Source organism: Pyxicephalus adspersus, chromosome 5 (assembly GCF_032062135.1).
Source record: "Pyxicephalus adspersus chromosome 5, UCB_Pads_2.0, whole genome shotgun sequence".
Taxonomy (NCBI): Eukaryota; Metazoa; Chordata; class Amphibia; order Anura; family Pyxicephalidae; genus Pyxicephalus; species Pyxicephalus adspersus.
In genome coordinates, this window is record NC_092862.1 from 56,629,787 (window position 1) to 56,643,820 (window position 14,034).

Below are 14,034 nucleotides of genomic sequence, written 5' to 3' on the forward strand. Positions count from 1 at the left end.
AAATATCAGGCCCTTTTTGTATATTCACTGTGGTTTAAATTCACTGATGAACACTTAAGAGAATAGATAGCAATTCAACATAACTGGCTCAAAGCCTTAACTTATTATAGCAAAAAATGTAAAAAAACAAAAAACAAAATGTAAAAAATGAATAGGAATTTCCAACCCAAAATTTTAATTATCATATTTAAAGATTTTCAAGACAGCCATAGAGGCAAGAAATAAACAAATGCTCAAAACGAACAGGGGCGAAAAAGTATTTGTAAACATGTGACGATTTTCAAAGGACTGGGCAAGAATTGCTTGGGCAACAGCCACCTTCAAATGTGAGCAAACTATGTCAGTTGTTTTTTCTCAGGAATAATTCTCAGTACTGCCCCCATTTCCATGCCTCATTGCTTGTATTAATTATCAGAAGTATGATGAGCAGCAGTAAGCGAGAAAAAGCCTGATGTAAAAAAGCTCTGCAAAACTAGGGAGGATTATCATAGGAGAACATGGGTGATCCAACTGACCTGGAATGAATCAGGTCCAGGATTAAAAACATTTGCCATCTAATAGCAAATGATTTTTCAGAAATCCATTCTAGGTTTTACAGAAATCCAACCCAGGTTCTCATATGATAGTCTATCTTCTCCAGTTTATGAGAGCTTCAATAAACCAGGTACATTGTCTGACTACACAGACTACACACGTGAATGTTTACTGTGCATACAGCTCTTTGGAGTTCCACTGCATTTTTTAAACACTTCACCTTTTTCACCTTCTTCAGATTTAAAAATGTAACATCATAATGGCGCCCTTTCTTCACCTGTGAATGAAGAGCTGTCATCACTGGCCCACACGGTCCATTACAACATGAAAAGTATCTGTTTCCACTATCCGTCTGACAGTATGTTCTCAGCTGATTATGTCTATGGTACACTGCCCCATATAGTCACTGGATTATCTGTCTTGTTCTCAGTCTGCAAACATGTATATCCCCACACTGTACTGTTGATTGGGGAAGTCCACTGGCAAGGTGAATATAAACAATGTGAGGTTGTCTGTAGGTTTCATCTCACAAGAATAGGTTGGGCCAACTCTGCCCCATGTACAAAATGTACAAACAACCGTAAACATATATTTTATAAAATATCCCAGAGATATTTTTTAGCAGCTTCTGAGACTCAAATGGTAAAAACATTATAATTTTAAATGAAGCCAGTTACATAATTGAACTCATTATTCAGACATCCTGTATCATTCTATTTAGAAACACTATATTGGTACCAGAAACAAATTAGGCTCTGCAGCAGGGCAGACATATTAGTAATCACATGTTTACATAAAAAGGGAGCAGAATGAACAGAACAATGACCTCAGTAGCACCATGATCCATATTCATTTTCCAATCAAGTAAGCTGGGGGCAAAGCTGTTGCAGTCTTATAGCTGCAGTGGATATCCTAGACATCCTGGCATTTTCTATTCTTTACAGCCAGGCTTGTATTACAGATAGTGGTTTTTCTGAAGTACACATTTTTTATGGACATATTACTAATATTCCTCTAGTTAGGCCCATGTCCATTCACTTGCAATAGCAGAAATAAATTAGTTCCATTAGTCCATAGCATGTAAAAGCAGCACGTGCATTAAAATATGTCACTGTGAGTTGTGTATACAAGTGTTTACACAAGAACAGATGGCTGAAAGGTATTATTGGATTCTATTTGTAGATTCAAGTAAAAGCCTTTGTGCTGCAAATAAAAATTCAAGTTCATCCATGGTTACACACACATAAAATGTATCAATCCATGGCATTATTACATGCTCTGGTTGTACATTTTATGTATGTAAAAAGACATCTATATAAAGTAGTTATAAATGAAGTAATTAGGATTTGGTTAAGAAAAGGTACAGATGGCAAGTAAACTGTTCACTTACAGTCTTGTCACACAGGCAATTCTGGTGCACGACAGTTGCTTATCACACAAATCATTTCTATAGTGATTTGTGGCTGGCTGCAAAGCTGCTGCTGTAATGGTCTATGCAACTGCAAATCACTGGTGTGACATGAGAACGGTAGTTACATCGGATAGCATAAAGAGATACTGAAGCTGGTGATTTTCCTTCTACCTGAAAAAGCTTTTAACACCACCACTAGAAATACAGTAAAATGCCTTTAATTATATTTTTTTTCTAAATTATGAAAATAGTTGTTAAAAAACTGCTTATAACAAAGGATAAAAAAATTGCAGTCTAAGCAAACATTTTTCTACAGTCTTTCATGTTTCATTGGAATTAATTATATCTCTAAATATACTCAACCGTTTCTCAGTTTCTGAAATTACATATTTAACTCAGTGTTGTACCAGAGAAAGACTTGATTCAAGCAATCCTATCTTAATAATATTTAATAATGCTTTTTTAAATGTTTGTTTTTGTGTATATGTATTAAAGCTGAAATCCAACCCCACCTTTCATTTTGCACAGCTGTAGATCTTAAGCTACGTACACACGTCAGATTTTTATCGCCCGATAATCGGCATCGGCCAATTATCGGGCAAAAATCTGCCGTGTGTACAGTCGGTGTCGTCCATCGTCCGGACGACCGACCTGCCGGATCCACGGATGATGGACGACAGCCGATCCTAATGAAAGGGAAGGGGAGAGCGCGCAGCAGGGTGCCGCTCCGTCGCTCTCCCCCTCCCCTCTCCATAGAGCATGAACGGTGCTGTATGTACAACATCGTTCATGCATCGTGCACTCCCTTGTCCTTTCCAACGACAAAAATTGCAAGTGTGTACGCAGCTTTACTCTCCTGTGCTGAAAGTGGTTAGTCTCCTTTCCTTGCACACTGTGACTTCCAGACAACAAACGTTTGAAGCTATAGCAGGTATCCCGTCAGTCACTTAGTCTCAGCTTTATGTGGGTTTCCTATGGTTATCTGCATGTAAATGCAACCCATACAAGTATGTCTGAGGTGCTGATACAGTGAGTAAGAGGGAGTGCTGTAAGCTAAAAAACCCCCTGTCATGGTGTTTGTTTCACACAGGCTTATGTTACCTTACACTCGAGTGGGGTCACAAAAAAGTGTTTAACAAATCATGATATTACAAGGTTGTACCTCCAGTGCTAACATAGTACATGCACAAGCACAGACACAATACAAATCAACTGAGTTTTGTGATTTATTGTTCTGTCAGTGGGGAGAACTAATAAGATTAGTGAAAAACTGTTCGGAAAATGAGATCATCATAGAGGGAGGGATGTAACAAATTTTAGGTTAGCCCAGAGTTCAGTGTTAACACAGGAAAGTGGATTGTGTTAATTTCAATAAAATGAGAGAGATAATGAGTTGCGTATACCCTGTATTGTACAGAATGACAGCAAATATAAGAAACATAATTACTATGTATTGTAGAACTGCAATCTAGTAATTACATACTTACTAATGACCCCATTTGTTACATGCTACTTACCCCTGCTCTTGTGTGCAAAAATGTGATAACAAAAAGTTTCAGTTCTTAACAATTCTTGGCTGAAGTGTTTGCGAAACGTTAAATTGTAGAACAAGCAGTTTTTGTGTGTACAAGGACTGTGGCATATGTGTGCCAAATATACAGTAAGTATGCTCATGCTTTATTTACCCATGCTGCTTTAGGCTCCTACCACTGTAAGTATTCACAAACAAAATTCACTACCAGATCACCAGATCAAGATCACTGGATCTCAAGGAGTTCTGTGAATCCTACTTTTTTTCCTAGAACAGGAGGCCAATTGGTAGAAAATAATTAATGAAAGTTTTTCTGTTTTTTGATTAGGGTTGCGTTATGTAGTCAGATGATTAGAAGAGTTCTTCCAAATCAAATACACATATACACTGGGGTTAACCTGAAAACTGTGTCTTACCTTATTTTGTTCAGAATATCTATTCCAGATTGCTCAAGCAAGACATTCTTTACAAAGTTGCGTGGAATGGAGATCTTCTCAGTGCTGGCTTGAATGAGATCCTCACGCAGATTAGCTTTCTTCATCACATTTGGACAAAGATTCTCTGCTGCATCCACCATTGACTCCAGAAGATGCTAAGAATGAAAGTGATAACAAATGTTAAAAGTATTATGACACAATATATAATATATAGGTGTCTGCTGACAGGAAATTACACATTCCTAAAAAAAAAAAAAAAAAAAAAAAAAAGATTTTTGAAAATGTAATTAATTTGGGCCTCACGTCATATGTTTTTAATTGGGAAATGGGTAAATGAATGCATGCTAAATAAAGTGTAAGGCTAAGTTCATATAAGCATTTGACAACTGCAGGGTTAACCCCTCTCAGACGCTTAATGGCAACCACTATGCATCGAGAAGTGGTGTGGAGAAGTATTGATATGTATACACGGGCATTTGCTGAAAGGATCACAGGTCATCTGCTGTCTTTTCGAACACTCTCAACCTCTTAACAATTGCTAATGCAATTGGAAAGCAATTTTATTTAACTCATGGAAGCAGTTTAGCAAACCAAACTGATACTTGCATGGAGCCTTAAGAAACAGCAACATAACCAAATCACCTTTAAAAGGCCTGCAGGATATTGAACCTCTGATATATAAGGCTTCGGGCTGTACAGTACTGGCTCCAAAGTGGTAAAACATAGCAGTGCCGCTTGACATATCCACTCTGACTAACATAGCCTAAACATATCACTTTATAGATCACAATGTTCCCCTAACAAAATCTGTTTTTCTCCCAGAAGAATTTAGTAATCATTGTTTCGGGAGGCAGTGTTGATGTCAACCACACCACCAAGACTTGATGTAATTAATATTAACTTACATTTTGGAAAACTAAGGTGGCAGAAGTGATGGAAGAGGCAAGACCTGATGTAAGTAGTTTGATCATGGTGAGGTAAATTGCGCCTTCAGATGGGCCCCTTCTTTTGACTATGTAATGTATAGCATCTGAACCAACAACCAAATGCCAGGGCTGTTCACTGTCACATTAGAGTGGCATAAGGATCCTAGCCCAGTCAATGCTCTGGCACAGAATAGGCAAACAATTCTGTTCATATCTAAGTGCGTGACATTTAGGTATGTAGCTACCTAGACTAGTTGGGAAAGTTTTAGTTTATTGTAAGACATGAATAGCATTTAAATATATCTACTGATAATATCATTCACTGAATAGCATACACTAAGTTAGATTGATAGAAAGGATTTTTCTTTGACATTTTACACTTTTACATTTGATGCACATGATTGACAACTCTAATTACAAACTGTCATTCTTTAATACTGAGAAATAGGCAGCCACTAAACTGGCATCTTCTTCTGCACCCCCCTCCTTTTAGAAACCCTTAATAATGTATTAAATATGTTATTTTTAATGCCAGGCTTGAAATATGGGGAAAAAGTGAACAAGAGATAACTCCTGCATATCTTACAACACAAACAAAACAATCATCTTACAACATATGGTATTTCACAGTATAAAATGGCTAATAGAAATGTACACCAGTACCTAGTTTACAGTCACATCATGTCTCTTGCAGGTGAAACAATAATAATATAGCGTTTTTATCCCTACTAGTGATAAAAAAATGGTCCTATGATTATTTTTTTTCAGCTATGAGGGATATTGAAATATTCTATTTTCTTTGATATGAAGAGTAGACTATTTGCATAGCTTTGAAGAGGGCTCCTCAGCAAGAATGCCTGGGACAGTTGTAGGGGTCAGATTCTATGTGATGTGAATGTGCAATGTGTAATCCTTTAGGAGGCAGACTTCCTTGGTGATTAATAAGAATATTCTTACATTAATGATTTATCCTGCAAGGCTGTTTTGCAGTGTCACAAATTATACATTAAACAGAGATATTAAAATATATATATATTTTACACAAGTTATATATATATATATTAAAGTTATATTAAAGTATATAAGAAAATATAAATTTATATAATATACTAAAAATATATTATATATATTTACACGTATAAAAGTAAATATATAAATATAAATATTAAACGTTTAACTATATATTAAATTTATTATATATAATAAAGTTTTTACATTTTGATTTATGTGGCAATAACAAAAAAAAAAATATTATATATATATATATATATATATATATATATATATTTATTTGCAAATGAAAAAAATTGCATTACACTGAAATGATATAAACTGCTGCAAAGACTTGAAAGATATTAGGATGATGTAGCAGCTGCTTCAGAAATAAAGAATAATGCATACACTTGCAATTTTTAAGTTAGGTGACCTGAGTAATATACTGTAGGTGCAAAGCAGACTATTCTTATACCACGTCCTCTGAGGCAGTGTGACTTACTGTGAGCCAAGAACTTTTTAGCATTCAGGGGTTTGCAGTGCCACTCCAAAACGTGTAAAATATTCTGATTGAATCAGTGAAATTTCTTTTGCAAGAAACATTGTCACACATAAAGAACACCCAACCTCCTCTAACATTTCAACAAACAGAACATATGGCTATAAAAGGGACAAAAGGGGACTTTACAGCACTGAACAGGATTTATGAAAGTTTGGTAAGAGTTCACTAGTTGGAGCATATACAGACCCCTTTTAATCTCTACAAGCTCACTAGAAAGGCAATATGCTCGCAGCTGCTGTAACATTTTATATACTACAGCAGGGACCTAAAGTAAATCAAAACCTATTCGCTAAAATGAAGTTGATGTTTACAGTAAATTTTCTAGCCTATTGTTGGTACAATACATTTTTGTTTGCATTTTAACAATTTAAAAAATACATCTTCTATCATATACAGTATCAAAATCAAGAAAAAGGTCTGTTTATTTTTCAGGTAAAAAAAAGTAATTGGTCATAATTGAGGGCAGACCATAAAGAACTAGGGTACGCAATATAAAGCATGTTGGAAAAAGTGGAAACAACTGGAAACTGCTTCGGATATTCAAGTACCAGGCCCTGGAAGACAAAGCAGGTACATAACTAGTAGCCCACCAGCATACTAACGTTATCCTCATCAGTGCTTATCATGGTGCTGAAGGGAAAGTTTTACAGGGATTTAGATGGTAGACAAGAAATAAAAAAAAAGAGAAGAAAAAAATAAGAGGTTGCAGGGAAAGTGTGCCAAAAAAGCAACAGTAGGAATAGTAACTTCTTGAAGGTTCCTAATATTCCAGAAGTTAGATAAGAGTGCAAGGGTATCTGACGTTAAAAATGTCATAGGGTTTTGGCATATTTTCAGATTTTGGTAAGGTACCATTTTGGATGGCTGTAAGTTTTGCAACTTTTATTCTGTATAAAACAATGGTGTTTTTCAAGGACTGGGAGATAATAAGCTGTAAAAAAAGGTTGAAGAAACTTGAATTTGGGGCTGGTGTACTGTTAAAGCTTTTCATTCGTGTGAGCTTCAAATGAATGTCTTTAAAAATGTGGCGGATGACGGTGTAAACTTTAGACCAGAACCTGTGCACTACCATGCAATACCACCGGATATGTACATATAGAGGTGCAGCTTTGATCAGGGGAGTTTGAAACAGTTTGGATGGCACTATATACCAGACAAAAATATATATAATTGGTTTATAAGGCTCTTGAAAGCTGAGACCCAAACCTGTTCTTAAGATTCTGTTTTAAGGGAGGCATTAAAATCCTATTGCCAATTATCAATGTATGTGGGGAAGGGGAGCTATGAGGGGGGGGGGGGGGGGCACATGAACAGAAAACAAAGTAGGGATATTATTTTAGAGATTTCAGAGTAAGCATTAAGAGGTTTTATAATTTTTTAAAAAAAGTAATTTTATTTATGTTTCATAGTTAACATAATGTTTAACTCTACGATTCTGAAAGATTTCCATTGTGGCAAAATTATGAGTCTGTAAGGTTACAAAAATGTTAAGAAAAATGTTGCTATTATATTTTCAATTTAATTTAGGTATGCAGTCTGTAGATTTCTTTATAAATGAAAGAAATACAGTAAATAAATATTTTCCTTTTAACACACTTGCATATTTGCTTTCTTGAAGTTTGCACAAATTATATTTGCAGTATTTTAATGCAGCACATAATTTGCATTAACATTGTCTGATTCTTCATGTGGGAAAGAAGCAATGCAGCTCATGTAAACCCACCGAGCAGAGAAATAATTAATGTTGCTCACATAACTGAGACATGCTTTGTGACATTTTAAACATAAACGCTGATTAACCCAAGGTCATTGTGGATCATCACAGTCCTAACTAAAATGAGAAATATTTGCGGTCATGCTACTAGTCCCTATTTTGTGTTTGTGTGCAAGTGTTTATCATAATACACATGCACAGTAACAGCATTATAAATCAAAAAAACAAACATTATAAGATATGCTGGAGATTCAAAATGTAGATGGATAGAGGCAAATGTGAAAGGTGGGTACCCACATTGACCAATCAGATTACAGTAGTCATTTGAAAAAAAAGTATTAAAACTGAGGCTGAAGCTACACAGACGTTTTACCCAGTGTTCATCCTGAGGCTTTAAAAGCCCATGTTTGAAATTCCCATGCATTCCATTGGGCTAATCTACTCCTTTTAGAAAGCTTGTAAAGTGCATAAAAAAGGCATATAAACATGGTATGAATATTTACATGCATTTTTAAAACTGTCTGTGTAGACCCAGCCTAAACAATTAAAAAAAAAATATTCTTTACCCTCACTATTCTATTAAAAATACACACTGCCAAAGGAAAAATTTTGCTATGGGTTCCACTGTGCACTGCAAATGTATATTACACCCAAAATCCAGAACAACTAATTTGCACTTTTATTAAGTATTATCATGTGCTCATTTATTTTCCTCTACTAAACATTAAGTTTCCTTTCTTATTTAAAAAAAAAAAAAAAAACAACCTGTCTGGAGACTACATGCTTCCATTAAAAATACGCATTGGGCCTTTTTTGCACTTTTGCATTAAAGCACCAACTTAGGCATTATTCAAACATTTAACTGTGATTTCTATCATGAATTGGCATGATATTGTGTCATAATACACAATTAGAAAGGTACAACATTCTGCAGTATGTCACAGTTGAACTAATAGCTACTCATTCACATCATACAATTTACTGCCATGCCATGCCTTAATCTTCTGTGACAGCACTAATCTCCGTTCCCCTATTTATATATCCTGTCCTCCTTCAGAGGGACACAATGGATCAGCAGAGAAAGGAAGCGCTTCCTAACCAACAGACCATGTATCCTTCAGCAGGTAAACAATTCATGAAAAATTCTTGATAAAAAGTCATTAGGCAATGTCTTGACTTTTAGGTTTATTATATATCTAGACTCCCAACGCTTTGATAAAAGACAAAACCAAGTGTCTGTCTGACTAAACAATCCAATACAATTTCCACACAATTTCCATTAAAAATACTGCAAAAAATCAGGAGACTATGGTTCCCTCTTTATAAAAAGTGCAGAAAATGTATTCTCCAGCATAAATGCATCAATTATGTGCAAAAAATTGTTACAAAAATATCATATGTATAGTCTTTCTACATAAATAGTACTGAAAAGGTAGTACATATGGCTTGAAGAATGTGTTTATAAAACCAAAAAATGAATAATAAAATTATTCAAAATATGAACATGAGATTACTGAATTGATCTGAATAATTCACTTATAAATGTGTATGATGAATGGTAAAGAAAAGACAGTTAATTTTCTTCAGAAATTATTTATGCAGATGACACCACTTAATTGAGTTCATACAGATGAGGTTATTAGACTTCTTACAGATAATCTCATGCTGGCATTTTCTTCTGAATCATGCATAGACAATTGGAGTTTATGGCAGGACATTACACTTTGATGTTCTTATCAACTTTTTCCACATCTTTTTCCAGCATGAATGCTGGCAAAAAGTGTCCTAACGATTGCTTATTAGTGCTGGAATTGTTAACTTTATACACCTATCACATCTAGTCTAAACTGAGATAGGTAACTTGTGCTTAACTGTCTCACAACTATAGAAATCAGCAATCTCCACTTTTCACTTTAGTGAGAAATGGCATATAGACGCGTCCTGAGACAATTCTTGCCAAGGTGGTGATGTAGTGACACAAATGCCCATGAGAGAGCACTTTATTACTGGTAGTGCTTTGCACCCTTGTGAGCCCTGGACTTCTGGAATTGGTGGAAATCATGGGGTAGGTAGAGTCAAATTGTAGCACCAATTTTACAGATACAACTCTCACAAAGTCAATTTCTAAAATAGAATAACTTAAATATTAGCTAGCTTAAAAAGTAATTCACACCTTCAGTTGGTCATCAACAACTCTGGTCACCTCTCCTGCCATTGATTCTAAGGTCTCTTGAATTGGTGTTGGTAAATTGTTGGCTCCAGCCCATGCTGCACCTCCAAGATGATATAAATTTGGCAAAAGCTGCAAAAAAACAGACATACATATTTTATGAAGCTACAAATTCATAGACCGTATCTAATAAACTAGAATTTTCTTGAAAAAGTTTAAATCTGAAGTACAGGCAAACAGAATAAAGATTTGTACTTGAACTTGTGTTATCAGGATCTAACAGCTCATGTATAGAATGGGAGGGAGAAGCAGCACAAGAAGCCAATCATGTATGTTGTAATTTAGGAACATGATGATAAAAAAGCTAATAAGCGTGCCACTTTTCTTTTCCCTGTTTTTTCACAGAGTGGGAGTGAAGAGAAAACTTGTAAGTGATAGTCTAAGTGTAAGTAATACTGTAGCAGAGAAAAACTTGGTCCCCTTCTATGAAAGTCAGGAATGTGCTGTGTGGCATAGCTGTCTAAATCTCAGGACTATTTAGAAATAAATACAAATGAACAGGTGAAACAGTTTCTATAAATGAATTTCACCTGTGCATTTCACCTACGTTCGGCTTTAACACAGCTTATTCATTAGCAGATGTGCTTACAGTTTTTGAATTCTTTGCATCTCGCATGACTTTTTCAGCAGATTTGACATCTTCTAAGACAAAATCCACTCCACAATTTCGCAAAGAGTTTAGGTGGTCTTGGACTTTGACACAAATTCTGTCGATCATCTATAGAAGGAAGGAAGAGACAATTTATCAAAACATGACTTATGGTTTTGTGCATTCACACCCGACTGATCTCAAATTATACCCAAATTCCTTAAGAAAGAAATAACAATAAGCTTTATGATGGTCTTTATGGTTAAAAAGTCAGTGAATGAGTAATATTACCTTTAATTTCAAAATCTTATTGTTTAAAAAAAATTCTTAACATTTCAATGGCTATAGATTTATGAGACAATTGTTTTCAAACTAGTTTAGGTAGCACAGCGCAAAACAATTTTCTGCAAGTCCAGCACAGTTTTTGAAATTCATGTACAGTTAGGTCCATAAATATTTGACAATATTTGACTCCTAATATTGTAGCAATTTCTCAGATGGCTTTTTTCACCTGCATGGAGAGCTCCTTTGACCGCATATCTTCCACATACAATCTTCCACATACAAGCATCCCCCCCCCCAAATCAACTCCAGGCCTTTTATCTGCTTAATTGATAATGACATAATGAAGGACATGCCCACACCAGCCCATGATATAGTCTTTGAGTCAAGAGTCAATTGTCTAATTACTTTTGAGCCCCTGAAATGAAGTGATTATGTAAAAAAAAAAGGCTTTAGTTCTTCACATTTTTATGAAATCTTTTTGTTCAACCCACTGAATTAAAGCTGAATGTCTGCAGTTCAATTGCATCTGAGTTGTTTCATTTAAAATAATTGTGGTAATGTACAGAACCAAAATTAGAAAAAAGCTGTCTCTGTCCAAATATTTATGACCCTAACTGTAGGTCAAATAAAATCCATTCCCGATATCGCAAAATGTTTTTGGCCTCAGGATTTGGCTGTGCATCTATGGCCAAGCACATATAACATATTAAAAAAGCATTTCACATTTTTAGTTGCTGCAGGAAAAGTTGGTTACATTTCCCATTGAATTTTCACTAAACAAAGTGAATGTTCATTGAGTATGGTAAATTAGATAAAAATAATGTTCACCATGTAAACAGATACTATCTAGGTAATTCTGCAATTGTTAACAGAGTATCAAGTTAATTGTACTTTTCTGAATATTGGAAAAATCAGTAACCACAATTTGTGAATCAAACACACACACACACACACACACACACACACACACCTAAATACTGCCTCTGTCATACCCTCTTCACAATTTTTATTGAATTTTTTCACTGAAAAAGAATTTATAGAATACAAACAATAAATATATAAAAAAAAAGAATAAGAAAAAATAAAAAACAAAACAAAGCAAACAATCAGGGTGCCTGAAAACAATCTGAATCAGTTAAATAATATATCCAAAATTTGAAAACATTGGACAGAAATACAGGATTAGACACAAACTAAATCATACTCGAACTGTGCATTTTGAGTGTGCAAACCATAGGGACCAGTATGCATGAAATTTAAGCTTTTGATCTGCATTCTCAGCAAACATTTTCTCATATAAAACTTGTACATTAAACTTGCGTAGTATGTCGGGTACATTGGGAACATCTGTACTTTTCCAATTAGATGCTATGGTCTGTCTGGTTGCACATACATAATGTGTGACAATGAGCCTAGGTTCTATTGGATATTGGTTGATCCCTAAATTAAGTAAAGCCAGAAATGAATTTGGTTGCAGAATTATTCCTGGCACATCAGATAGTAGCTCTTTCCAGACACTTTTTAATGCTTTTATAATATCAAAATATATGGCTCACAGAGCCTATTTGGCCACATAACTGCCAACAATGTTGTGATACTTTCAAGTCATATTTTGCTACAACATATAGTGTTCTATACCATCTAAGTAACATCTTAAGGCAGGATTTCCAATGGTAAATTCATCTTGTGTATTTAAAAGCAGAATGAATGGCTCGTTGCCATTGTTCATCTGAGAAAGATTTATTCAAGTTAACCCTCCATTTCAAGATATGAGACGTTTTGATAAAAACTTGTTTTTCTTGAAGCGCCTGATAAATTATTGGGATACCTTGATTAGTTTTGAGAGCTGAGCGTCAGTAATATGCAAACAAAAAAAAAGTTTAGTCTTTGCTGAAGTGACAGATTAGGTGGGCATGATTGTAAATCTTGAAAAATTAAAAGATTCAATTGATTCCAATGTTCTATATCGATATCAGGAATGAAATGCATGTAATGGTATCAGAAGAAACAGTGTTCGCCTGTGTCTTAAGAACTACTTCAGACCAAACTGAAAAAGCTGCTTTAATCGTGGAGTAATCTGGTAAAACTACTGAAGAACCTAGTGACTTAGCCACAAATAAAGTCGCCAGATTCTTCTTCCGACAAAAGGAGTGCTCCATATTATTCCAAACTCTGTCAGTAGAACCAATAAAAAAAGAAATTGTAGCGCAGTCAACACAGATGCTTAATAATAATTATAGAAATCTGGGAGGCCAAGGCCTCCAATTGTCTTATGTTTATTCATAGCCGCATACCACCCTCTTCCCTTTTTAATGCACATATTGCTAACTGTCATACCATTTATACTTATTTAATGCTCATGCTGCCTGCTGTAATTTCAATAATATCCCTCATATAGTGTCCCTAAGATACTTTAGTGGCATTGTTTGTTTTAAATCTAGCCTTTACTATTTTTTAGTAGTATTTAAAAAATATAGCATTATGATTCTAAAATAAAACATGTTAGCAAAACATTTCAAATAAATTAAATGAGAGGGCAACTAAAGATTGGTTATAATGTGTGCTTACTTTATATTTTCAGGGTGTAGATATAGAATACTGTATAAGTGACATATACTACCCTGTTTCCCCTATAATAAGGCACGGTCTTATATTTTTTGAAATGCCAAAATATGCCCTAGGTCTTATTTTCAGGGGGATGTCTTATTTTTCGGTGAAGAAGACTACAGTACACATTTATTGTTGAAAATCACTCATGTGCCATTGATTGTCCCCTTCTGATCACTACCGTATGTGCCATTGATTGTCCCCTTCTGATCACT

At 34.9% G+C, this 14,034-nt stretch overlaps 1 protein-coding gene across 4 annotated transcripts in view; it reads right to left on the minus strand.

Annotated features, from left to right (window-relative positions):
• CARMIL1 (capping protein regulator and myosin 1 linker 1) overlaps positions 1 to 14,034 on the minus strand; it is a 159,099-nt gene that overhangs the window by 33,264 nt on the left and 111,801 nt on the right. For all 4 annotated transcript variants that reach the window (XM_072411585.1, XM_072411586.1, XM_072411584.1 and 1 more), the window contains exons 25-27: positions 10,928 to 11,056; positions 10,282 to 10,410; positions 3,893 to 4,068 (exon numbers count right to left, since the gene is read on the minus strand). In XM_072411585.1, coding sequence (XP_072267686.1) covers positions 3,893 to 4,068; positions 10,282 to 10,410; positions 10,928 to 11,056 — 434 coding nt within the window. The remainder of the gene's footprint in view (positions 1 to 3,892; positions 4,069 to 10,281; positions 10,411 to 10,927; positions 11,057 to 14,034) is intronic.